Here is a 26,742-nt window from a genome sequence, read left to right on the forward strand (position 1 = left end):
GCCAAGAAACCACGCAAGCAACTAGTTTTCTCAGCAGGTTAAAGTCAGTAACTTCCATGCACCAACACTCTTCTTATTCTAAGAGCTAGTTTCGTACATGCCCAGTAAAATGTGGCACCAGCCCTTTCCCTCAGGCCAATAACTTGCATCTCGGGCTCCCTGCCATCCAAAGCCTCTTCACTGTTCTTGCTGTCACACATGCATTATTCTGATCAAAAACATCAATAATGCAGCCCTGTCAACTGACAATCACATGCCTACGACGAGTACTTTCCGACAAAAGGATCTACAGGACAGACAATATCTCATTTGTTTATGCACACTACTAATGAAACCACCACTTAAATTATATTTGACATCATCATAAGGGTGTGATTTCCTCCCCCATCATCTCCAACTATTAGAGAACCTTGTGAAAAGATAATCATTCCTCTAGCACGCTAAATTCTTGCTTTCCATTGCGTTGATAAGAATGACACAGAATATCACTCAGCCCGCCATTAACGAATATAAAAGCAAGCTCAGTGGACAGATTACTTGGATAAGGTCTTTTACCATACTCCATTCAACACAAACTGACAGTAGAGATTGACAAATCCAGTTCAAATAAAATTTAAAAAAAAAAAAGATCAACAAACAATGCACTTTACAAACTAAAGTCCTGTACGAAACAGGAAACGATCCAGACTCTCGAAGCATAGAATTGCAGTTGCACTCCCAAATGCAGGTCTTTGCAGATTTATAATTTTAACAGACTAAACAGATAATTTTCTTGAAACAGAAACATAAACGTACTAAGATAAAAACCGCAGGTAATCATGATCTTTCTACCCTTTCCAGCACCTTATCATATCCCTTGCACCCCCACCTGAAACCTGACTCCTGCTCCCCTTACTAATTTCCCAAATTCAACACTCAAAGGCTGCTGGATGGATAGCACAAATCATGCGAACAGCTGGCTAATTCCTGTTTTTGCATTTCTCCATGGCCCTTGGGGCTGCAATAAAAATAAACACTTGTATGCAATTAGCTTGAGAAAAGAAATTTTATACGACGTAATTGGTAGGGTTTAACACTCAAATCCTTAACAAGAATCACGGTAAATTACAAGCAAGCATAAAATTAGGCTCAGCCGGCACAAGCTAGGATCCACTTCAAAAACATTGGTTCACAAAAACATTTTAGGGCATCAGGAATTATTGTTAGATAAATAACTTGCAAAAAATGAATCGGGTCGGTTTGTGTAGCACAATTTCAGAATATTTAATAAGTAAAATTCGTACCTGTAAAGCACAAAATCTGTTTCTGACATTTTACATATAAACCAGCATGGTATAAAGTAAAAAATGATCTTCAAAGACTGATAAAAGGTGCATAAGCAATCACAATTTTAAAAGTTATTAATAATATTGATTTCAGAAATATGGATAACATTGTGAACTGAGACCAACAGCTAGTATTTGTACTACCAATGTAATAAAATTCCTTGTGGTCAACAGTTCCATTTTTTAACGGGGCTCCAAGTCTTAATTTTCTAGCACTAATTTCAGCGTAATTCAGCATAACATTTAATGCAGAAATTACAAGGTCAAAATCGAAGTTAATAACGAGTCATGTCTGACCCCTTGCACTCACCCCACCAAAACAACAGACCAGACTGTATTGTTGAATTACATCCACAACAAAATATAAGGATCTATATAAGATCATTACATCCACAACAAAATATAAGGATCTATGATCTTAAGACAAGCCCAGGATTACAACTTTTCCACCAATATGTGTTTTGTCCTCTTTTGTTTCATGTTGGGGCGACTTTCTACTAGGTGAGATTTGAAAAAACAAATTTCATCAGAGAAGTATTTTTTAAAGCACACTTGATTTGTCTAGGACAAGTTCTACAGTCAAATCATGAATGGCTTATATAATTCTCAAGACAAAACATTTCAATGGTTCTTATACACTCTATTAGTCAGAACAGTAGTAAAATTGGCTTGAGATTACATAACAAACGCACCTAGGCCAATGGCATCAGAGCTCTTCATGATCCTCAGCCTCTTGCATGTTTCAATAAACATCCTGAACAGGTAGGCAGACAGAATTAGAATGCAGGTTTATCAAGCAACTTACATTAAGAATATTTCTTGCTATTACATGATCATGAATTGAGCTTGTTAATATTGCTTGGCAGATGAACAATGTAAGAAGTTATATTCAAATTTCATCCTTTCATATATGATCCAGTCAATTTTTTGCAAATATAAAGAGAAGTTTGAATGAAACCACAGTTTATGACCATGAATGTAGATCAATGAAGATCGGTTCATGTCAATTCGCAATCTTTACTCACTCAAGTTCCCAGTTGTTCCCTGATTTAATTTCAAAATTGAAGTACAGCAGGGACATGGCAAAGGTATAAACAGTTTTGACCAAGGTCAATATCACAACTAGGCAAAAAAATTGATTTAACCCTCATGCAAGTGTCGTCATGGTGGGGGCAGGGGCGGGGTAGTTTGGGTGGCTATACAGAATAGAGTTTCTGTTTCCTTGCACTAAATCCCAGCTACTTCCTAGAGCTATTTAATATGAAAGATCAGTTCATTCTTGTTCATATAAAAATAATATGGTTAGCAATGGCTAAAGATTTCAGATATTATTGAAGTCAACAACAAGAACCAATTTCGATTGAGGCAAACAAGCAAAACCGGTCAGCACTTACTCCCAGGGAACATCGCCAACAAGCATCCAGTCTCCGTCTTTATCCTCATAAGTGAGAACATATTCTGAGCCATGCAGCAGATCCTTCAGCTTGCTCTCGCTCAGCATCTCCCTTCCTGGAGCTCCATGGGATCCATATTGGCCTGACATCATAACAGAGTAGCAATAACTCGATCCATAAACAAACATAACACGTGTCCACTGTAAAATACTAGCTCAACACTTAATATAATAAAAATGTCCAACCACCACATTCTACATATCAAATCAAAAATTTTATTTTGCTCACCTATGGTGAAACAGCTGAACATCTTCTCGAGGGCAGAAGACAATTCCTGATATGCAGAGTAGTTTCTCAAATCCACTTTTCTAAGATAAGGAGCACCATCCATGCTGACTTTGATAAATAAAGCACCTGGCCCTGCTTTACCATCAACTTCTTCTGTGTTCTTTGAGGTGGTGGCAAGGGAATTCTTCCTAAATGATTTGATGGGTGGCCAACCCACAACTTGTGCCCTGCCAAAAGAAGGGATAGCAGGGATTATTCTCAATGTCTTGCAGTTAATCTTATGTCTTGACACAAAAACACTTCATACTTTGGAGCAGGTGCACTGCTGTTGTTTGCGGAGCTGTTATGAAGTGGTCTGGTCTCATTTGCCGCATGAGGTCTCTCTTGTCCTGCCTTTGGGGCTGCTATCTCTTTCACTTTAGCTTGTTGAACTCCAGGGTTCTCCAACATGCCAGGTTTCATTCCCATGTTCGGTGAGGGCCTGGGTGAGAGCATTGCATTTACCTCCGAATTTGACAGAAACTTGCTCTGCAACACAGATGAATACTTTCCAAGTTAGAATCATGAGTAAATATCATTCTATTCCCTTCAGTAAATAAAAAGGCAGCTTTTTTCACCTCTGAAAACTCATCCATGGCATCAGAGAACACTCTCTTGTTACCCGAAACAACATTTTTCTGTGTTGAGGTGTAGTGACCATCAATTGAGGGATGCAAAGGGAAGAAGGGTTTCTCATCAAGTAATGCCGAGCTCAACAGGGAAAGCTCGTGATGCCTTTCTGGAGACTGAGACCCAGGAAGCCCAAGCCGCAATTCAGTAGCCTTCAGATTTAAACTAGTCTTTCTTTCATTGGATGCTGCAGAGACTGCCGAGCTGTCCACGGAAGAACAATCAGACAGACCCATATAGTTACGCTCTTTCAATTCCAAACCATTCAGGCATGCACTTTCTGCAGAGACCGGAGAAGACAGTAGAGTGACATTACTTTGACCCTCCTCCTCCACAACACCAAGTAGTGGTGGAGACATCAGAATTAAGAATAAAAACACTCGGAATTCTTTTTGTTACCTGCTCAGTTTCACAGCACAGAAACTTCATTAACAAACACCAATGTTTGGATATTCATCAAACAAAATCATATCGGCGAAAACAAAACCTCAAATCTCTTTAAATAGAGAACAAGTAAATAGCAAAAAATTCATCAACCGCTGGCTGCCTGCCCTCAGGAAGCAAACAATATAACAAGCACATGGTGGTTGATTAATACTGAAATTTCCCTAATTCAATCAAGCATCCGTTGGATGATAAATTATTCTCGGTCAAAGGGCCACACTTAAAGCAATAAGCACAAGTAAAATCACACAATTTGCAAAGATAAAATAAAACCAGGCGTGATGCTTACAGTCGAAGCAATTTTAGCTACTTTCTAAAACACATCAAGATCTAAACACAAATTTTTTAAAAACTAAAAATAAAAATTGCGAAAGCAAGTATCCAATAACACTAAAAATCTTAATAAATGTAAATATATATATATATATTAAAAACTAAACTTGAATTAATTAATTAGCAGCAGAAGTAAAAACACCTTCCTGAGTTAAAACGGGCTAAAATAAAATAAAAGGAAAATACCTTCCTGAGTCAAAACGAGCTAAAATAAAATAAAAATAAACTTACGGCATGTTATAAACGGGGAAAAAAAAAAGAGGCTGCATAACCATTTACAACTGTAGAGATCTAATCTAACGTTAATGAATAAATCCATTTTCCGACTGAAGAATTTACTAGAGGAAAAGGATGAGGAATAAAACACATTTTGAACTTGAAATAACTGCAGTCAAGTAAAAGTAGTGCATGCTTAATAAACCACGCCTCAAATAACTCGCTGTTTTTTTTTCAAGAAAGAACAAAAAGGATAGATAAATCTTGTTTGGATGCCGAGAAAGTATGAAAAAAAATAGAAACAAAAATTTTAAGCTGCCGCGAGACAGTCTCCATGCAACTATTGAGCTGAAAAACCTACTCTTGAAATGGGTTATCCCAGTACGGAAACTAAAAACAGCAAAAAGATTGCAGCATTTGTTTCAGTAACAAACAAACAGTGTCCAGCAAAAGCCAGAACGCAGAAAGATGAGAGCGCAAAAATAAGAGATAAAAAGAAAAAACGTGTGCAAATTAAAAAAAAAAATCAGAAACAGATCAAGAAAGGGCGCTGAGTAATTTGTTTACCTGTGACTTGGATTTGTGGATTTGTAGCAGGAGAAGAGAAGTGAAGATTTCAATTGTGAGGGTTTTGTTTCTGTTTTAGAAGCAGAGAGAGAGAGAGAGAGCGTTTGGAAAGAGAAGTAGCGGAGGGGGGAAGAAGGAGAGAGAGAGTTAAGGATCCTCCATTTTGGCACAAAGTAACAAAAGCTTATTTGCTGTCTGGTGTGAAACTCTATGCATTAAAATAAGAACCTTTTAGTTTCTTTATTTTTATTTTTATTAAAAGCAAAAACCTTTTTTTAGAAAGCAAAAAAAAACACCCTTCCTTTTGTTACTCTTTTTATATTTTTTTCGCCTTTCTGTCTTCCTTTTTTTTAATTGGATGATAACAATGTTTGTTTATTATGTATTTATTTATTTATCTGTTCATAAATGTAATAATCGGCCGAATAATTATGAATGAGAGAGAATCGTGTATTTTAATTTTAGTGGCTGGTGATTGGAGATGGTTGAATGGAAACCGTTGATCCGCTCGAGGGTAGATTTGGTAGTTTGCTGTGAGTGGATGGAAGCCCTTTTTGTGCCCCCCTATGAAGTAAGATTAAACCTTTTTTTTTGTAAAAACTCTTAAAAAAACTGCTTTAAGATTTATTTATTTTGTATTTTTGTATTATTTTAATATGTTAGGATTAAAAATATATATATTATTTTAATATATTTAAAAAAAAACCAATTTCAAAAACAAACTGTCATGCTTGCAGATAGCCCTGGAGTGATGGATTGAGCGATTGTTTCTCCTCGGGCAACCAATTTCCATTGTATTTGACGCAGCGATTGAAATTTAGGAAGGAGATAATTAACAAATAAGGTGAATGGGTGTGGTAAAATAGTTTTTTTTTACAATTGATACACAGCGGGCGGTTTTATTTTTACATTAAAAAAAATGAAAAAATGCCAGAAAGTAAAAAAGTTGATGAAAGATGGCTGAAATGTTCTTAAAATATTTAATTAATAACATGTTGAATGAAATATTTAAAACAATTATTAAGATACCTGGATATGTAATTGATACAGGTCAGTCATGGTTAGTGTATTAAACCCGTAATATAGAATATAAGATGGTGATGTAACTATAGAATTCGTGCAGAGAAAACATAAAGTCAAATTACAATGTACCAACATTAAAGTTTGAAATAGAATAAAAACATAGAATGAAAAAAATAATTAAAAAAGTAATTCTAGAAAACTTATATCAATGACAGGCATAGCGATGCAGGCTGGGGTAAATATTTTAAAAGCATGAAGAAAATGTCAAGGAGATACTAGGATAATATTCCAAAATAACATGAAAGAAACAAAAGATAAGTTCAATTATTTTAATAGTGTGTGTGTATATATATATATATATATAAAAGCAACCCTGTTTTAACAGCATAAAAAACAAAAAAAAAGGTAGATTTTTTAAATTTAAGTTAATATTTCAAAATCATAGCTTGTAAGATATTGTACTTGTACTTAATTAAAAATGCTATTTTACAATTAATTTAATATCAAAAAATAAAATTATAAAATAGATAATATTACAATATGTGAAATATCATACCAGAATTTAATAAAAAATATTAATTTCTAATAAATTTAATATTAAAAAAATCAATTAAACCTGGTTGAAAAAAAATAAAGGATGATAAAATTGTAAAAAGAAATTAATTTTATAAATCATCTAAAATAAAAAATAAAAAAATAAAAATTAAATATAAAAAAAAATACATAGATAATATCTGATTTTTAAATGACAGGTAAGATAATTTTTTAATACTAAAATCCACAGCAATCCAGGGTATATCTACCATACTTTTGTCGCGTGGTTTAAAGTTATTTATTCATGTGTAATTATGGGAAGTTTGATTTTTTGAAAATATTTATATCAAGGTTTTGTCTGATAATGCTAGTGTTTATGTTTTAAAATGCTTTTAAAAGGTGTTTTTGGTTTTAAAAAACATTATATTAGTATTTTTTTTAATGCTTTATGATAATTTTAATGTGTTAATATAAAAAAAATTATTGTATTTTTCAGTGAAATATATTTTAAAAACCATCATGTATATTTTACAAAATAAAACACACACTAAATGTAAGTTTTAATGGAATCAAATACATAAATAATTGAACATATCCTCCATTATATTTGAAAAACTAGCTGTGAGAGTAGATGTGTGTCGAATCCTTGTTTTTAATATAGTGTAATTTAATTTACATTTAAAAAATATTTTTAATTAAAAATATATTAAAATATATTCTTTTATATAATTACATTAAAATTATATAAAAAAACAAAATAAACATCAATCTAATGCTTCTTAAAGTTAAAAATAGTATGTAAAATAAATTGGATACAGGATCAAACACTTTATTTGCATAGGAGCAATGGATATTAAATTTTTTTTTGACCAGTGCTCTTGCTGCGTGTCATGTAAAACATGAAAGGGCGTGACTTAAATGGTAAATCTAACCTAATTTTATTTCTAGTATTTTAACATTTTTTAGGTATTTTAACAATTTATGGGTATTTTTAGTTAATGATTTGTTTTGGGGGTGTTTAAAGGGTAATGATGAAATGTTTTTGGGTTAAAATAACTTAAAAATTAGAATTTCAAGATAAAAATATACTGACTTCATTTTTCATCCACTATTACGGTAGATAAAGTCCAACTCCAGTTGGGATCACAAATAACACCAAAACTGTCTTAAAAGCTAACATGTCATCTATGTAATTTTTTTTTTATTACTAATAAATAAAATAAACCGAGCTAGCCATGCAAGCCTGGTTTTGAAAGCCCACCCTCACACTTGCGCCTTTCCTTGCCATTACTTAGACATGTTAAGGTTTTTATTTTTTGAGTTTTTAAACACATATCACAAACTTAAAAGAAAATAATTATTTAGCTCATTAAGTTCACGACTTGTATCATAAGTTTGATAAATTAAACCATAAATCTAAAGTTATTTTTTGGAATTTACATATCGATTAATATTACTCACCTTTGTAAATTTTTTTACGTGTATTTAATTTTTGAAGAGGTTTTTTTGATTTATCTATAATTTTTCAATCTTTTATACAAATAAAATTTGTTTTTAGAATAAAAATGCTTTTTTTTCATATAATATTTTTAGTTCATTAAGATCACAACCTGTATTAGAGGTTTGACAAGTTAAACCATAAATCTAAAGCTATTTTTTTGAATTTACATATCGATTAATATCACTCACTTGTGTTTTTTTTATCTACTTATTTAATTTTTTATAGAGATATTTTTGTAAATTATTTTATATGTATTTAATTTTTGAATAAATTATTCTAATTTATTTATATTTTTTTTCATCTGTTATTTAGATGAACTTTCCTTTATGAGTTCTAATGAGTAAGAAATATCACCTAGAGTAAGAAATGCTATTATTTAGGTGGAAGCTACATGAGCATTATTATTTAGGTTTATGTAAAATGTTAAATAATTCAAGATATAATTTTTACTAATTAGTTGAGTAAATATAATAATATTTCATTAAGAAAAATTTAAAGCTAAATATTACTTATTTTAATGCAGTAATCTATCAAGTTATTATAACTATATGAATCTTCAAGTCTTTGTATATTGATAAGATAATTTTCATTAATGAGAAGAATTGTTAGAAATTTGTTTTAAAAAATGGTTTATATATATATATATGTGTGTGTGTGTGTTTTTGAGTTCAAATTAAAAGTAGAGTCTATTTATTTTTAGTGTTAAGTTTTTTTAGGAAATTATTCTTTAATAAAAGTATTATAATACAAAACATTAACTTGTTTAAAATAAATCATGTGTGACAGAAATATTAATTTTAGAAAACTCTTAATTAATATATTTTATAAACTCAAGAACTCTCAATTAATATTACAAGATTTTCATATAGCTTATATTATAAAAACTTAAAGAGTTGACATTAGTTCCATGAAGTTGACATTAGTTCCATGAAGCACCAGTAGTTTAAGAGAAGGTAGGCATTAGGTTAAGTAGGCTTTGGAATCAAGCCATATGTGCATGCTCCCTTGGCTTGGGTTTAGGTAAAATAATATTTCGGTTCGTAAGGAATTTGTTTTTTTTTTTTTTTGTTACACCTGGAAACTCTTATTACTAAAATAATATTTATTTTTGATAAACTCAAGTTAATAATAATTAACGCATGCCTGGCAACGACCTTGGTCACGTACTTGTCCAAAATTTAAAACTTTAATTTTTAATTTTTAATTTAATTATTTGATAATAAAAAATATTCATAACAAATAAAAAACAGTATAATGATTTTTTTTAAATGATAAAATTATTATTTTATTAATTCAATTCACAAGATTTTGTCTTGCTGTCTATTTAATATTGTGGGGAAGGGTGATGTTTAAAAGTATTTTTTTAAAAAAATATATTAAAATAATTTGTTTTTTATATAAATATATCAAAATCATTGAAAAACTTTTAAAAAATCAATTCAATGTATTTTCAAGCCAACTGCATTTTTAAAATACACCGAATATCTGTTTAGTAATATGTTTTCAGTTGCTCTTGAGTACATTTTAAAAATGCGTTTCTTTTGAAAAAGCATGAAGTTAATGTTTTTTAGTGATTTTAATAATTTTAATATATTAATATACAAATAATAATAAAACACTTTAATTTACTTACAACTAAAATATAATTTTAAAAATTATTATATATTATAACGATAATGATAGGTTTATTTATTTTTATATTTTAAAATTATTTTTTAAAAAAATATTATTTTTTAAATTTAAAATTATTTTAATATAATAATATCTTTTATGTCTCTGACAATATCATTATCCTCTCATAATTGTTTTTTTTTTTTTTGAGGGTACAATTGCAAACTCCCGGTAATTATTTGCAAGACATTGAAAGGTTGGTTGTTCACAAATTTGATTTACGGTGAAAAATCATAAAGACAAAGGGGGTATTGCCAATCATGTCACCTGCAGCAGGTATCAAATTTGATGCCTCTCAAGATCGTCCTTCCGGTGGCAAATTTGTCTTTTGACAGTAATCTTCTCGATCACAACTAGCCAGGACGTGTCCAGATCACAGCCCCTCAGTGTCGTTTTCCCAGCTTTTTAGTTCAAAGATAATCCGATAAGACTCACAAGTGTCTTAAACTTTTTGGGCAATTGATTCCCCTATTCTCATGTGAAATGCGGATCCCCGCACAAAGACCACCTTACCCCCAATCATATCTTGGTTTGACTTTATCCAGGTGCAATCGGCAAATGCTCTACATAATCATGATGCTTTCCAATTACCGAACACTAACAGCCAGCTAGCCTTCTTCACTCTCTACAAAATACACAGTTTCATGATTATTTTTAAAAATACTATTTTAATATATCTTTTAAAAAATATATTTTAAAAAATCACCTAACTTTCAAACATCTCATAATAATTATAAGAAATAAAAAAACTCTAGTTTCAGCATTACTTGTTTATATATATTATGATAGGCTAGTTTATGTTTTGCCTTCGCCTTTTCTTTAAAAATATCTGGGTAATTCACATGTATTTTTTTCTAGAACTTTTATTTTTTTTCAAAATCATAACAGTAAGAATTATTATAACATCAAGCAGATAAACTCATGTTAATAGCACAGAATTTTACATACAAATTGATATATAAATTCACAAATAACCTCTCCATTTCATCTACACAAGTGATAACAATTGGATCCAGCCAGCATGATATATATAACATCATTATATACCGTAATAAATAGACCCATCATTTACACTATAATAATTTTTATAACTAGCTAGCATTGTTATATTGATGTCCCTGTGAAGGTATAATGAAAGGGATAGCACAATGTACTGATCAAGATTTGGATGGAGTACTCGATTTTAATAATTTGACAATATACCTTAAAAAGGGATTTTCCTGTGAATATAATATAGACGGTATAGATATTTGATTATGAAAATATTGAATTAATTTACATGCAAACCGCAAACGCTTGAGAGGAGGTAGCTGGGAAAATGAGGGAGCGTGGAGGGGTAAAGATGGGAATAAAAAGGGGAGGGAATAGGGTGTATGCTACGTAGAAAGAGGACGCATTTAGTGGAGGAGTGAGGCCGTGAGGGGACAGGGAAAAACAGGGTGAAGCGAAATGATGTGTTGGGGGACAAGAAAGCGGCTTTTAATTTTGGATTGCCGGCTACTGAAGGCGACATATAACCTCCTCCACCATTCTCTCCCCACCAGTCGGACCTAGCTTCGCGTGGTTCTCACGTTCCAATTGCTGATTCAATTTCTGCCCCTCGTGTTCTGTGTTCACCATTGTTTATTAAAGTACCGCAGTTCAATCCCTAAAATTAAAGTATTTTAATGACAACTTCTTGGAAAGACAAACAGAAAAAAAAAAAAAACACACCCCCTTTTATCTTCTTCCTTTTTTTTCAAAGACATCCCTGGACTTTTCTTTTTTTTATATTGAGATTAAATTGCTTCCATTTAAAATCATCATAAAAATTATATAAAAATTAAAACAACTGTACGAACAGTTGCTTTAAAGTCATCTCTGGTTTAAATTATTATTGCTTAGGAAAAATCGTACTATCAAGCCAAATGCTAAAGCGTTCGGTATTATAATAATGGTTAAACTTTATTTTTACATTAAATTGAGCTAAAAATATTGAAATAAAAATTAAAAACAAATACAATATTTTTTTAAAAATAAATTTATTTTAATTTTTTTTTGTAGAATTCTAATATATTAATATAAAAAATATTATTTCAATATATTTTCATACGAAAAGAAATAATCTATACAGCAAGTATTAATTGTTGGATGTATGTAAGACCGTTTCTGGTGTGGTGGCGATCGTGGATAGAGCAGTGCAAAATAGACAAACCACTGTACCACAAGGCGTCGAGGTCAATCAACAGTTGACAAAACAAACATGATTCGTAATGTGAAAGTTTATCGGTTGACATCTTACGGAACCTCTTCTTATCTACAACTACTACAATACCACGATTTTATGTATCTAGTGGGCCCATCGCTATTTTTTTAAGATTAATGTGGGTATTCAGTCAGCTTGCACGCATCACGACTAATCCCACGAGTCCTGAAGTTAATGACCATGTAAGTTTCCAATGGCCATCATATGAGCAATCAAGGACTCGAATATGAGATCACAGAAAAAACAAACCTCTTAATTCCAAATCCTTACCACTTGACCACCTGTGGTGGGCCCATCGCTATCGTTTTATTTTATAGGAACTCGTTTTTATTGAAAACAAAGTGATAGGTTAATGAGATCACAGAAAAAACAAACCTCTTAATTCCAAATCCTTACCACTTGACCACCTAAATGATTACCATCGTTATCCTTTTATTTTATAGGAACTCGTTTTTATTGAAAACAAAGTGATAGGTTACTAACACAGAGTTTCTTCAAGTTCTAAACGAGAATAAGTAAAACACAACCCGCCGTTTCTCTTTTTACATCGTACATGGCATTATTCATCCTACCTTGCTTTTTTTTTTTAACTGTAATTTTTTTTATAATTAATATTTTTAAATTATTTTAATATACTGATATTAAAAATATTTTAAAAAATAATTATAACTATTTTCTAAAATATATATATTTTTACTTGATGATTGCATTAGTTTATATATATTGATATTGTTTTAATATATTTCGAGTTCATGAAGAATGTTTTCTCTATTAATCTCATAAGAGGGAGTTTTGATTTGTTGTAAAAAACGTTAAAAAAATATTTCTATTTTTACTTTTAAAATGCATAAAAAATATCAGCCTCGTCTATATAACTTTAATTTCTTTATATATTTTTTCATATTATTTGAGGATTTCATGTTTAAATTTTAAAATTCATTTTGTTTATGTTTTAATCCCAAAAATGAAAGAGAAAATTGATAAAAAAAAAGAATTGAGAAAACAATTATCTATTTTTATATTGTTATTTAATTATTTTTTAAAATAAAATTTATTGTGAATAAAATAATTAAAATATCATCCAATTTTATCATATTTTTTATAATGACATTAACAATTAATTTTTGAATTACAAAAAATGCCCATAAACCTTAATTAAAAATAAATTATCTATTTTTATTTTTATTTTATTGTAATATTTTACATATTTTTTCATAATAATTATTTTTTTCTATTGAATCTTGTTTCTTGTTTTAATCATTATGAGTTTTTGTATTAAAAAACAATAATTATCATTAGATAACATTCTTTTCTCAAAATAAAAGGAAATAGATAAACAAGAAAATAAAATTTTGATTAAAGAGATTCATTTTTCCCTAGTTAATCCAGATAATTGAGAATTTTATGAATATTTATTTTAAATAGTATTTGATTTTTTTATTTTTTTAAATGCTATAAGTAAAAAGTAGATTTTAATTTTTTTAAAAATATTAATAAAAAATAACAATTCATATAATAAAATATATTTTTTATTGGCCTCCAACACTTACGGAATTAGGGCCTTTTATGGTGTTTTTACTATTTACAAGAACAATAAAAAATCTTAATATATTTTTTAAAATCATTTAATGACAAATCCAAGGCGCAACTTGGTTTGTTAAGACGCGAGAGAAACATGATCTCACAAGTTTGAGAGTTAGAGCGGAGCCCTCTTATTTTCAAGAATGTGACCTGTCATTTTTTTTAAGAAAATAAGTGGTGCACGAAAAATAAAACAGGGTCAAGAGCGCGGGGCCTGCCCTTTGCCAACCTTTTCTCTTTGATGAATGTTTTTTTAAAAAAAAACACTTCAGAAGATTTTTTTAGATTCACTTATTATTTAATTTTAACATGTTTTTTTGAATGTTGTTATAAATTTTTATTTAAAATTTTAAATATTATGTATTTGATATGAAAATAATAAAATATTTTTGAATTTTTTATTGAAATTTAGTTTTTTAATAAAATATTTAAATAAATTTGAAATATGTTTTCATTAATATATTTATGATGTTTTAAGGTTTTAATCACACAATATATAAATATATTATTTAAAAAAAAACCTGCTTTAATGATTTTTTAATAAGAGACGAACAAAAATAAATAAAAGATACAGCAGTATTTGATAAAAAATATTTTTATAAAAAAATTCAAAAAACCTTAAATTCCTGTTAAAAAACAAAGCTAAAAATTTTTCCAAGGCCACGAAATTTTTTCAGCGGAAGTGGTAACATAGACACGAACAATTAGTTTGGAACTAAAATTATTACATTTCTTATAAATATTTATTTTTATTATAACAGAACTTAAATAAAAATCGATTTAAAAAACTGATCGCTATATCACGTGAACCAAAAAAACAACTGGTCTCGTCTGAATTGAGCTGAATCAAGATCTAGAAGAGGTAATAATTATGTCTGAACGCGAATGGAAAATAGTAGAACACGCGCGTTGATTTTCATTATGAAAGGAGAAGAAGCTCACCCGCAGTGCTGGTGTGTGTGTACATGCATATATATATATATTGAAGGAGGGAGATTTTAAGAAACCCATCATTAACTGCAGCCACCTTTGCACGCTTTGCCCTTAAACTATGTATACATGCATTATTCAAAGAGCAGCACTTTGTTCATGTTTGATTTGGCATCATCATCATCATCATCATCTTCTTCTTCTACCGCATTTCACTCTCCTCTGCCCACGTCACTCAAACGCCATTATAATATGCAAGCATGTATATGGGCCACCCATTGAAACCTTCTGGGCCTCGATTTCCATTACAAGGAACCATTCACTCATTCGTCCAGATTTGATCTGAGATCATAATTAAAAAGGGCTCAAGAATGTGCTATAAACTACAAAGAGCTTGAGCTGAACAAACAATGGCGTTCGAAAAAAAGGAGGAAAGAAGAAGAAGCAACGTTTCATGAGTAGTGAATAGTGATGCAAGCCTTCGCCTTTATATTTTATTGCTCGACTTTACCTTATCAAAAGGCCTTCAATAATGTTGTTTTAGAGCTAAATATTCAAGCATACTCATGATAGACATTGATAATGATTTGCTGCTCGGATTTCATTTCATGAAGAGTAAGTACACGAATAGAGATTGAATCGATGACCCGAAAATTACTAGAAATTACCACCGTTGCCATTGCTAGCGTTACTCTATAAATCATGTTAAAATGTCCTCCATGAAAACAGATTGTGCGGGATGCTGTCACTGCTTCGTGCTCCATTACGTAAGTCCTCTTGGATTTTAAGGTAAGAACCCCATCTGTAGCATCAAGTACTGGTCAAGTGAACTTGCATTTCAGCAGGTTACAATTTTCAAGTCAAAAGTGGGCCATGGTGACCTTTAAAACTTGAGAGAGACCACCACGATGTTGGGCCTTTTTTCAAGTCCTGCGGGCCTCAATTTTCAAGACCATATATGGAGTCAACGGTCAAATACTGGAACTTCACGTGCGGTCTCGCCATGATTGCCGAGGAGGGCAAGATTGCTATCACATTAAATGCTTCTTTCTTGATAAATTCTTCTTTAATTTAGCTTGGTTTTTTCAATGAAAACCTGACACCCTAACAACAAAGCATGTGATGGATAGACCAAAATAATGTAGAGTCGAATGTGACATGCCTGGCTAGAAACGATAAAGCGAGCAAGTGAGGAGTTATGTAGAGGTCTCTATCATCCGAGCATGCACACGAGTGAATTATGACATACTGAAAACTACGTTGTAAATTATTAGTATTGTTGTGTAGTTCTACCACAACTTTGACGGACTTTATAGCAGGAGACGTTTTCTTTTTGCGAGTTTCAACGCATGGTGGTTGCAATTTGAACATTGAAATTGAATATTGTGAAAGGCAGTTCATCATCCATCACGAACGTTCTCTCTTTTGCTCGAACTTCCCGCATATATACAGCAAGACTTCGTGGTCGAACCAGCTTTGGATGCCTGTTTCTGTACGGCTGAGATAGATGCCAAAATTCCCAGTCAATCCCTTTGATGCCACTGGTTTGACTGTCGCATTTTGCACGACAAGCTTGGGTAAGAATGGTTGGGTTTGCATGTTATTCATGGGCTGAAAGGATTAATCGTGATGCGTGTAAATTGACTTAGACACTTTACATAAATAAAATAAAAAATAAAAAAAAAATGGTCGTCCACCGAACGAATGAAGGGTTCGGTCTTGGTGAAACAAACGCCCCCAAAAAAAAAAAAAAAGGAAAAGAAAACATGATGTGGATATGCTTGAACTGAAACATATTTTCAAGACTTCTTTATAGTCCATTTCCTGCCCAAAACCCGAAGGAACACAATTACAGGGCAAGCCAAGTGCAGATGCTAGACTCTGTTTCGTTTATAGTTCGAACTGAATTTGCGTCCTTTGGGCAGGAAATGGACTACGAGCTCTAGCTCAACCCCGCTCCGATCTGAGTTTGGGCGTGTTCAGTTTATAATGAGAACGTAACTGGCCTCGGTGAGTGTATCCTCGTTGCGGGGTAGAATTGTTTTTCTTACACAAAAAAATATGTTTAGCTACCGTAAACTTGTTAAAAGAGAAGAAGAAAAATGCATGCTTGAATTCCACCTAATTAGATTTAATAAACTGATTTTATTTTAATTATATAAAAAAATATAATAATAGATGGATTAAATTTTTTTTAATTTTTTTTTTAAAAATAAACTATGTATCTCAATTCATAACCTATTAAACATGAAAAAAATCTTGAAGTTTAATTTTTAATTAGTTAAACATGGAAGGAAAACATTGAAAAAATAATTTAAATTATAGAAAAGTATTTAAAAAATAACAATTAAAAAATAAAATAAATTTTATATTTAAATGAAAAGTGCAATTGAAAAAAATTAATTTAGTAAAAGAACTAAAAAATACAAAATAATAAGGATCAAAATTCAACAAAATGTTTAGAAATTAAAATACAAACAACAAATAGAACTAAACTATAATTTTTGAAGGAGTTGAGAGATATTAAGAGGAAAAAAAAATAAAAATCTTTCAGCAACAAACTAGATAATTACTACATGCATGCTCTGCATCAACAAGTAAAGTGCGTCATAAAGACATTTTTAATAACACAATAAATAAATATTTTAGTTATTTTACTGTATTTATTATTTTATAAGCTTGTTGAAATGATAAATTGTCCATTATTTAACATGATTATTATGTGAAAACCATTGTCAGAACATAAAAATATTTTTTTGGCTTTAGTTTAACTTTTTTATTCCAATAGTGCTTTAGCCATTTCATTATGCAATTGAAATTAAAAAAAGACTTGTTTGCCTTTCAATTAATTTGGTAATGACTAACGAATCTTATAAATATATTAAAACACTCTTTATTGACAGTGTTAAGTTTTTTTAACGAAGGGGTAAAACCGTTGAATCATTGTTCCATTGAACATTCATTTTACTTGCAAGTTACAGTAAAAATAACCCTTTTCTTTCATTAATATTTCAATCATAAAATCTGATGTACTTTGCATTTCAATTTCTAGTTGTCGAGGAAAGAGAAAGAAAGTCATTAAAAAAAATGATAGAAAAAACTCTTGAGTGATTAGATTTTAACTATATTAATTATGATTTTAGTGTTTATAAATTCATTTATTCATTTGTAATACAATTATTCAATAAAGAGAATTTCTAACTCTACCGATGTCAAACAAATAGATTGGTATTTCAAATATTTGTTTGATTTGATCTTAAGTTTTTATGAAAAATTAATTGTGTTTTGTTATTTGAAATGAGGTTTTGAAGGTTCATAAAATATTTATTTTCATGTGTTTGATTGGAAAAAGGTTAAAATTATAATTTTTGGGGTAAAAAAACTGAGATTTTAATTTTTCATCCATCTTCAATGATCAAAAAGAGTTGCATTAGTAGACAGGTTATCGGCCTAAACAGACCATGCATCGTCGGCTATCTTCAAAATAAGATTTTTTAGGCCTGGGCTCTAAAATTGACTTGCACCTGGGCCATCTTAACAGCACACATGGGCGATAATTACTGCAATTTGTAAAAATTATTTTATCATGCCATGTTTTGAAAGAAAAGTTTAGTTCTTTACAGTAATATTTTCCTTTTATTATTATTATATACATGAAACTAAAAATTCACAAGTTTTTTTTTTTTAAAAAAATTACATGAATAGTCAATGAGAATATTAGTCTTTCATTTTGTTTTTCATACAATCATATCAAAATAATTAAAATAAAATTTATCGGTTTAAAATCTTTTTACAACTCATATTTTTTATCGGTTTAAAATCTTTTTACAACTCATGATAATTTTTATTTATTTATAAAACCACACTTCGGATAAAAAAAAAACATACTTCCACTAAAACTTAATTAAAATAAACGAACAACAAAGAGAGTTTCTGGTTAATTTTTAATTTTTAATTTTTTCATGAATTTAAAAACATGCTTGCGGCATCACTCACTTGAACTCTAAAAATATTATAATAAATAGAAAGATATCCCAGTAAATGACACGTTGTCGACTCGGTGGACAACATGTCATCCTTTCTATTTATGAAAGAACGACGCATCTTTCACTCTTACATCATGGATTCCTAACTTTCTAGGCCCAATCACCTGGATTTCCTCTTACATCAGGCTGTCTGGGCCAGCCAACTCGACATGACACCACCTAGCCTTTTTTTTAAGATTTTTATTTTTCATTAATATCCGCTCTCCCTCTCTTTTTATCTTTTTTATGTTGGAGACAGTTACTTTCATGGATGCTGCAGAGCAGATCCCAAAAGGCTGGCTAAAGAACTGCCTCCTGGTACTGGATTCAATGTGACCCACAGCCATGCACTTCGAGAAGGGAACTGCGGCTCATGTGTTCGTAGTTCTGGCGATGCTTTGCCTATTTTCCCATGTAACCTGGAATGTACTCCGAGTTTAAATTTTTTTGTGAATGAAGTATTCTTCGTTTACTCAATTAAAGCTTGCAGAGTTTGAGGAAACAGCTTACGAGGAGCTATACTTGTAAGAAAGGTAGCGATCTATAGATTTTTTTTTTATTTCACGATTTAAACTCAACCATGAAACAAGCCTGCAGAGAATTTGAAGTTTTAGTAGGTGATTGTTTTGTTGATTATGCTAATTTTTTAATTTGAATTTTTTTATTTTATACTTTGATATTAAATTAAGTTTTTTTTTTTTATTAAATCCAAGACTGCAATTTGACAATTTTAAAAATTACTTCAGGTTTGGGAGAGAGATTCGCTCTGTTATTTTTTAAAAAATAGGTATGTTTTTAATTTTTATATTTCAATATTTGATATATTTAAAAATTAAGATTTATTATTTTTTATATGATTTTCTACTAGTTATGAACATAACCTGGTTATCATGAATATTTTTATTTATCATTCTTTAATAAATTTAATTGTCCTGAAAATAAATTCTTGGTTCGAATTAAATCAAATTAAATTAATTACTTAAATATTTCATTATATTTTTATTTACTTAAATATAATTTTATTGGGTTGTTATTTTAATTGAATGTTTTTTTTTATTTTTTGAGCTTTTAATATTTAATTGATTATAATTGGACTTTCTATTTTATTTTAATTTGAGTTTTACAAAGTTATCACGTTCTAGTAATATAAATTATAAAATTAATCATGATTTATCGAATTAAACTAATATTTTATTTTTTTAATTTTTTAAAATGTTGTATATCATTATCCAAATATTTTAAAAGTGTTTCCATTAAATGTGCATCAAATTTTTTACTTAACATCTTTAAAATTTCTTTTAAATTTAAAAAAACATGATCTGACTTGTAGCATAACCCATGCCAAAAATCTAGTAAAGATATTAAAAGAAAGCATTATTTTCTTGTATAAATTATAATTTTATAATTTTTTCATATTTTACCATAGCAGTGTAACAAATATACAATTTTTTTTTCTTTTTTTTTCTTTACATTTGGCATACTTATCATTTTATACTCAGTATATTTATCATAGTTTTTTTTCTTCTTTCCATTATTTTGTAATTGTTTTTTTTTAGCTTCTCTTATTTTTTTCTTAACATTTTTTCTGGAAAAAAATTATTATTTTTCTTATTTTTTTCTTAGCATTTTTTCTGGAAAAAAATTATTATTTTTTATTCACACGTGGAATATTTACCGTATTTCTATAGACATATTTGCACCATTATTTTTGTTCCTTTCATAATTTTTTCTTTTTTATTCTTTATATTTTTTTATAAAATTATCATATAAAAACTAAAAATAATGGTATTTCATTATAATATTTTTAACATTGTCTTATTTTTCTACGACGTTAATAATTAACTTAAGATATACATTTTTATTAATACATATACTTTTTATTTTATTTTATTATACATATTAACCTTTGAATTTATAGTAATATTTTCTGAGTCGAAAAAAAGTATCCAACTCATATCAAGACAAGTCCAATAAAGGTATCAACACCTTTTATTTTTATATTTATTGGTTGACAAATGGTTGTCGATCAATTAATTAAATACATGCTGTCCTTTAGACGTTCCATTATCTAGAGCGCACGATGGAAGGGATTAGGTATGCGTGGGCCTTCTATGTCCTCTGGATTCCCATTGCTCGTTAAAGCCAGGCCCGTGCACAAGTTTAAGAAACCAGAGTGCAAACTGAAGGATCTGTCAGCACACAGAATGTGGAGGAAAGCTTGGATTTTGCTCGAAATATGAATGATGCTGCTTTTAGCTCGTAAAATAAAGGTGCCAAGATACTATTCTCACGCTTGCTTGATTCAATTTTACTCTTCCTCAAAAAACTAAGAGCTTTACCATCTCCCAAAAGCATCACTGAAAAGAGAACTTGAAGCATAAAAAAAGTCCAGAAATTTTGATCATTCTTTATCGTTGATTCAACTAGCAATTTGCTAATCATAATTGAAAATGATCTTACTATAATTACCAACCAACACCTAATTTATGCTAATTCGTCATTGGGCAACCTGCACGTCTCATCTTTTTTGAGTTCTCTTGTTCAAATTCAGAATCTCTGTAACCTTTGTAGCATTGATTTGCCAATTTACTCTTTTCTATCCAAAAGCAAAAACCATCTCGAAAATATGTCGGCACTTGTTAGTGCCTTATTAAGTAAAAGGAATAGCCAAAAAATAAGAAATTTGAACTAATTAATTGATACATCCTAGTCTCTCTATTATACACACACACAAAATGATCGCGCAGTACTGTGAAGTCATTAATCAGTATAAAGGTACTGGATAAGAAGGTGGCTTCTGAATTTGAACTGTTATCTTCTCAGTTCGCGGAGGCTCACATGGACATGCCACTGCTATAAACTTTGGTACTTGATCCCCTGGCATCAAAACTGGAAGGCTCTGGCCTTGATTTTTCTTCAACTCCTGTTTGAATGTTAAAACACATACACGAGCACTTAAGTACTTCAAAATTAAGCAACGATATGATCATATTATCATCAAAAGAAACCTAAGATTTCCTTTTCTCCTCGTCGAAAAATAATATTCTCATCAATTAATCAAAACCCAAAAAAAAAAGGTGATGTTATTAGATCCCCTGAGATGCTTTACATATATGGGAAGATAAGATCATGTACAAGAATTCCCCTTGTTTAGTTTTTAATCTTGTCCCTTCCTTTTCTTTCCTATCTCTTTCCTTCCACAAGGAAATTAAATATCAAAAATTAATTCAAGAAAAAGACATCGAGATGCGAGAGAGAAAGAGAGATATACCACATGAGGGGGTGAAGATTTCTGGGGCACATGTTCTACATCTTCTTCGATGCGGGAATGATTGTCCTCGCTTGAAACTCCAAGCAGGGAAAGTACCTTTTCCCAGTGGAGGCAGCAACTGAACAAGCCACTCATGATAAACAACATAAACAATAGAAGAACTAAACCTACCGGGAACCCTAGTGATGGTCGATCTGTATCTCCCTCCTCCATTGATGATTTTAGCTAGACCTCTCTTTTTTATCTTCTCATGCGAGAGAACTAGAAGCGCATAACAATAGGGGCAATGAGGTTGGTGGTGCCAATTTATTGAGATCTGAGCTGTTCATCTAGTGGGTTGGGGTACATTGTGGTACAGCCTTCGGTACGGAAGTGGAGGGTCCTACATTGCTTGGCTCTTCCAAGTTGTTGTCTCTATTTATCGCTTCTTTACACGGAAATTTCAAGAAAGAAAGAGAGGCGCGGGACCGCTTGCTAAGTGCAGAGTGTTAATCTGTCTAATTGGCAGGAGCAGCAGCGGCAGCGGCAGCGGAAGAGAGGGATGAGGATTGAAATATCGTCCCAGCCCATCTGTAGATATGTCGTTTACAAAAACAAGAAAAAAAGCTTTATATGAGAAATCAAGAGAACTATGTATATATCTCATTTATAAAATATTTAGCTTTATAGGAGAAATCAAGGTAATACTTTTAAGCCTTTTAATCTCTTTTGGCAGTCCATTCCACCTTGTTTTTAGAAAATTTTACTTTTTTCAGTGTTCGATTAAATTTTTTAAAAGTGTTTTAAAAACAACCTTTATTATATTTAAACACTGTTAAAACGAAAAAGACAACCTTGAAAAAAACTTCCAATCGATGCATTTCAGGCAATGGATCAATATAATCTTACAGAGCTGGGTTGCTTAATTGATTGGACAGAGTTACGTATTCATAAGGAATTCAGACCCAGATGCCATGTGCTTGGTGTCCTTCGCTTTCAGGTTTGAAATTTGAGTTAAAGTTTGAGGAGGCTGCGTGAATGGAAAACATTAGAAAAATAAGAAACACTGCCGCTCGTTTCACATCACCAGAAGGGGCGGTAGAATGTACGGGTTCATGGCCACAAATGGATCTGGGTGGCACACACCCAATCAATCAATTTTCCTCTGCCACCCTTTTGCTTACGTGTAAAACAGTTTGTGACCTAACCGCACTGTACTTTTACATGCCCTACCACCATCTACCAGCTACAAGGCTAGGTGTTACAAAATTCTTCAAGTACTCCTGATATGCTGTGACTTCTGTGAACCTGGGGTTGGGCTACTGTTTCTTTTCTGCCCTTGTCTTGTCATGAAATAATAATATGAATTATAATATTAAAAAATAATATAAATTATATTTTAAAATTATATTTAATATTTTAAAATTCAAAATTGGGTTAGTTAATCATTACAAATTTAAATTTTACTATTTTTATTTATTTAATAAAAAAATAAATATGAGTTTATATAATTTTTTTCATTTAAATATATTTATTAAAAAATAATATAAAAAATATGAGTTTATATAATTTTTTTCACTTAAATATATTTATTAAAAAATAATATAAATTATATCTTAATATTTTATTTAATAATTTAAATTTTTAAATTGAATTGCTTTTTTAATATATAAATATGATTATAAAGCTCTCCCATGGGACTGAATCTTGCAGCCATCTCTTGAGTCATGTGTTATTACTACAGGAGTGGTAAGATTACCTCGTACAGAAGCATGATCTTCCCCGAGGAATAGCAAGGCACAGGCAGCGATGTTGAGTTCTCGTCGTTAAATTTTAACCTTCTGGCTTGATATAGCCACGAGTCCACAGAAACATCTAGGTGGAATTAATCTCGCAAACATAATTTCTTACTCTTGGATCATCTTTACGAGCATTAATGGTCCGCCACTGGTTGATTTCGGATAGGAGATAGTGCAGTTTGCTTTGTGCTTTTTATCTCAAAAGATTCATGATGATCATAATTCCTAATCTTGTTCAATAACTGATCCTTTGAATATCAATATTCTTTTGCAGATATTAGGTCTTAGTCAATTCCAGCATCGTATATGCATCAACTAGCGCTGCTGATTCCACTTTCAACTCAAAGTGGGAAGTGCTATGATTAATAACCTAACATGGATTAAAAATATAGCCGGTGGAAAGATCCAGTGGACAGCAGTTGGTTTGGATCTTCTACTGGTACGACGCCATGTACTCCGAACACTTTTTGACACAGATATTGCTCGATGACAAACTAAAGACAAACCCACAGTTTATAGCACGATTGTTCACATTTGCATTTTTTAAACGTACATCTATAAACTCTCCAATGGTTTCCCAAATTTAACAATGAGTGCATAAAAAAAGAAATAATTAGTGAGAAACTTTAAGGCTTTCTAGTAATAATTATGATATCTTATTAATTATTTACTATATCTATTTTTTAAAAGAATACATTCAAATAGGATAAAAAAATAATGGGTCATGGATTTTATTTTTTCTCTTTTTTTATGTATATTTTTTAAATTAATTTAAAAAATATCTAATACAATATTACTAATTATTTTTAAAACACCATATAAATTTTCACCACTACCAAATGATTGGGTTTGACTAGACATCCAACTGTTTGGGTGCGATTCAAAAGCAACTGCTACATCGTATAGACATCCCATTTTCCCCTTGCTTGTACTGTTGTGGAACCATTCATAAAATATTCCTATGCTCTTACAGGCAACGAGAGCAGAACTAGGATCTGCAAGCATAAATGTTTTGTGCCCATCAAAAGCATGCCGTGAGAGACTTTCCACTAGGTGATGGTGTCAGAGCTGCAATTAATTTAGAGAGTGATGAGGAGGGAAAGGAATCCGCTTGGAGTGACCCAACCAGTTTCTAGGCTGTGTTTCATCTTCTGGTGCAACCATTTCATACATCATCTATTTCATGCGCTTTATTGACACTTGAACAACTTATGGATTTAATGCTTAATTATGTAATTTGGTGGATTTATAGCCTCCCCTTTTAATATGCTAAAGTAAGAGAAAAATACGATTGTGATGTGTCCTAACCTAATTTCTAATTTTTTTAAAAAAATTAACAAAAAAATAAATGAATAAAAAAAAAATTGAGTATTGGTTAAAGAGAATAAAAATTGAAAGTTTAAGAACTAATAAGAATTGACTTATAAACATGAGTCATTGATTAGAAAATTAAAAAAAGTTGATAAGTTTAAGAAATTAATTAAATATAATTAAACTTTAAATTTTTAATTAATAAAATTAGAAGCTTAATTGAAAACTTGATAAGCTTGAGAATTTAATTAAACTTATAATTTATTTAATTAATAAAATTAGAAGCTTAATTAAAAAAAACCAAAGTTAGAGGTTGATATAGGACAAATTTACATGAAATTAAAGTTTAAAAATCAAAATGAATAACAGATCATAATATAGATAGTTTAGTTGACTTTTCCAGGAGTAATTATTAAAAAATATAAAGATAAAGAATTAACTAAAAACTGAATTGAGTAAATCAGAAACAAATTTTTTTTTTTTTTTTTGTAAATAACGCTTATAATACAAGGGTATAATTACAATTCATCCAGGACAAACTTAAAAAAAGTAGGTTTTCCATGAATAAGAGTCCAATTGCAAATCATCAGAAATTCAGGGGCCAATTGAAATTCGCCATATCAGTTAAGGAACGAAACGGCCCATTTTCAAAGAACACTATTCATCTACTTCGACTCATCAGGCTAGGAAAACGGTCGCCTCGCCTGCCAGCTCGCCTCCACGATGCGTCCCCAGCCATTACTCCTGCAGAAAAAGTCCTACAAGGTCGCCTCATTATCTGGAGGCGACCGCATGGCATCCTCTGGCATTATAAAAGCCAGAGGAAGGGCCACGAACATGGAGAGAGAAAAAATTAAAGAACCAGAAGAGAGAGACGAAAGAGAAGGAACAAACACGAGAACAGGAGACCAGAAACCAGAGGACAGAGAGAGCGGAAAAGAAAAAAAAAACTGAGGGACGAACGAGAGGAGAAAACACAGAGAAGATACAGAGAGGGGAGAGAACACGAAAAAAACCAGCAGAGAGAGAAGGGGACAAAGCGGAAAACACAGCAAATAAAAAGAACAGAAAAGAAAGACGACAGGGCAGAAGAAGAGAGGAGGGAATTTCAGAATCCCAGAAAAAGTCCGCAGCGTCTTCGTCCAGAACGTCCCACAGGTAAGTCTTCTTTCTTCCCCCGCTCTCAATTCAATTCACTTGGCACTGTTACATTGAATTTTAATTAAACATCTCTTGTAGCAAGCGTGCGTGAACAAGCTAATGAGGCGCGGAGGAAACCACCAACAACAGTCCAGCAATGGCAGGACTGTCGGTGTCCCAATCCAACCAAGATACGGAGTCTCAAGTTCTATGTACACATGAAGATCAGTGTCCGGGGGAAGATAAGGATCAGTTTTGCGCACGAAAAGCCTATAAAAGGCAGAGGACGCAACGAATCCCGAGGAGGAAGAGAGAACAAAAAAAAAAGAAAAAAGAGGAAGAAGAAAGCGAAATAGAAAAGAGACAGGGAGAAGTGACTAGAGGAGCAGGAACGGAGAGAACAAAAGGAAGCCAAAGACAGAGGCTTCACCCGCCACAAGCGCCTCCCGATTCTTCCTCCAAGACGTCCGCAAAAAAAATCAGGTAAGCACTCTTT

The 26,742-nt window shown here is 31.1% G+C and overlaps 2 protein-coding genes and 1 long non-coding RNA gene across 3 annotated transcripts; 1 reads left to right on the forward strand and 2 right to left on the reverse strand.

Annotated features, from left to right (window-relative positions):
- Nucleotides 1–537: 537 nt before the first annotated feature.
- Nucleotides 538–5,428, reverse strand: LOC105120462 (auxin-responsive protein IAA9-like). Its single transcript, XM_011018661.1, has 7 exons — nucleotides 5,237–5,428; nucleotides 3,625–4,075; nucleotides 3,315–3,535; nucleotides 3,008–3,234; nucleotides 2,720–2,861; nucleotides 2,018–2,079; nucleotides 538–997 (listed from the first exon to the last, which is right to left on the reverse strand). Exons 2-7 carry the CDS (start codon nucleotides 4,033–4,035, stop codon nucleotides 960–962), a joined length of 1,101 nt encoding a protein of 366 aa, XP_011016963.1. The 5' UTR covers nucleotides 4,036–4,075; nucleotides 5,237–5,428; the 3' UTR covers nucleotides 538–959.
- Nucleotides 5,429–21,133: 15,705 nt separating this feature from the next.
- On the reverse strand, nucleotides 21,134–22,594 carry LOC105120463 (uncharacterized protein At5g65660-like). The gene is made up of 2 exons (XM_011018662.1): nucleotides 22,018–22,594; nucleotides 21,134–21,669 (listed from the first exon to the last, which is right to left on the reverse strand). Exons 1-2 carry the CDS (start codon nucleotides 22,228–22,230, stop codon nucleotides 21,511–21,513), a joined length of 372 nt encoding a protein of 123 aa, XP_011016964.1. The 5' UTR covers nucleotides 22,231–22,594; the 3' UTR covers nucleotides 21,134–21,510.
- Nucleotides 22,595–25,666: 3,072 nt separating this feature from the next.
- Nucleotides 25,667–26,652, forward strand: LOC105120465 (uncharacterized). Its single transcript, XR_841336.1, has 2 exons — nucleotides 25,667–26,264; nucleotides 26,346–26,652. It is a non-coding gene; the product is annotated as an uncharacterized LOC105120465 (long non-coding RNA).
- Nucleotides 26,653–26,742: the final 90 nt, after the last annotated feature.

This window comes from Populus euphratica, unplaced genomic scaffold (genome assembly GCF_000495115.2).
Source record: "Populus euphratica unplaced genomic scaffold, PopEup_1.0 scaffold6.1, whole genome shotgun sequence".
Taxonomy (NCBI): domain Eukaryota; kingdom Viridiplantae; phylum Streptophyta; class Magnoliopsida; order Malpighiales; family Salicaceae; genus Populus; species Populus euphratica.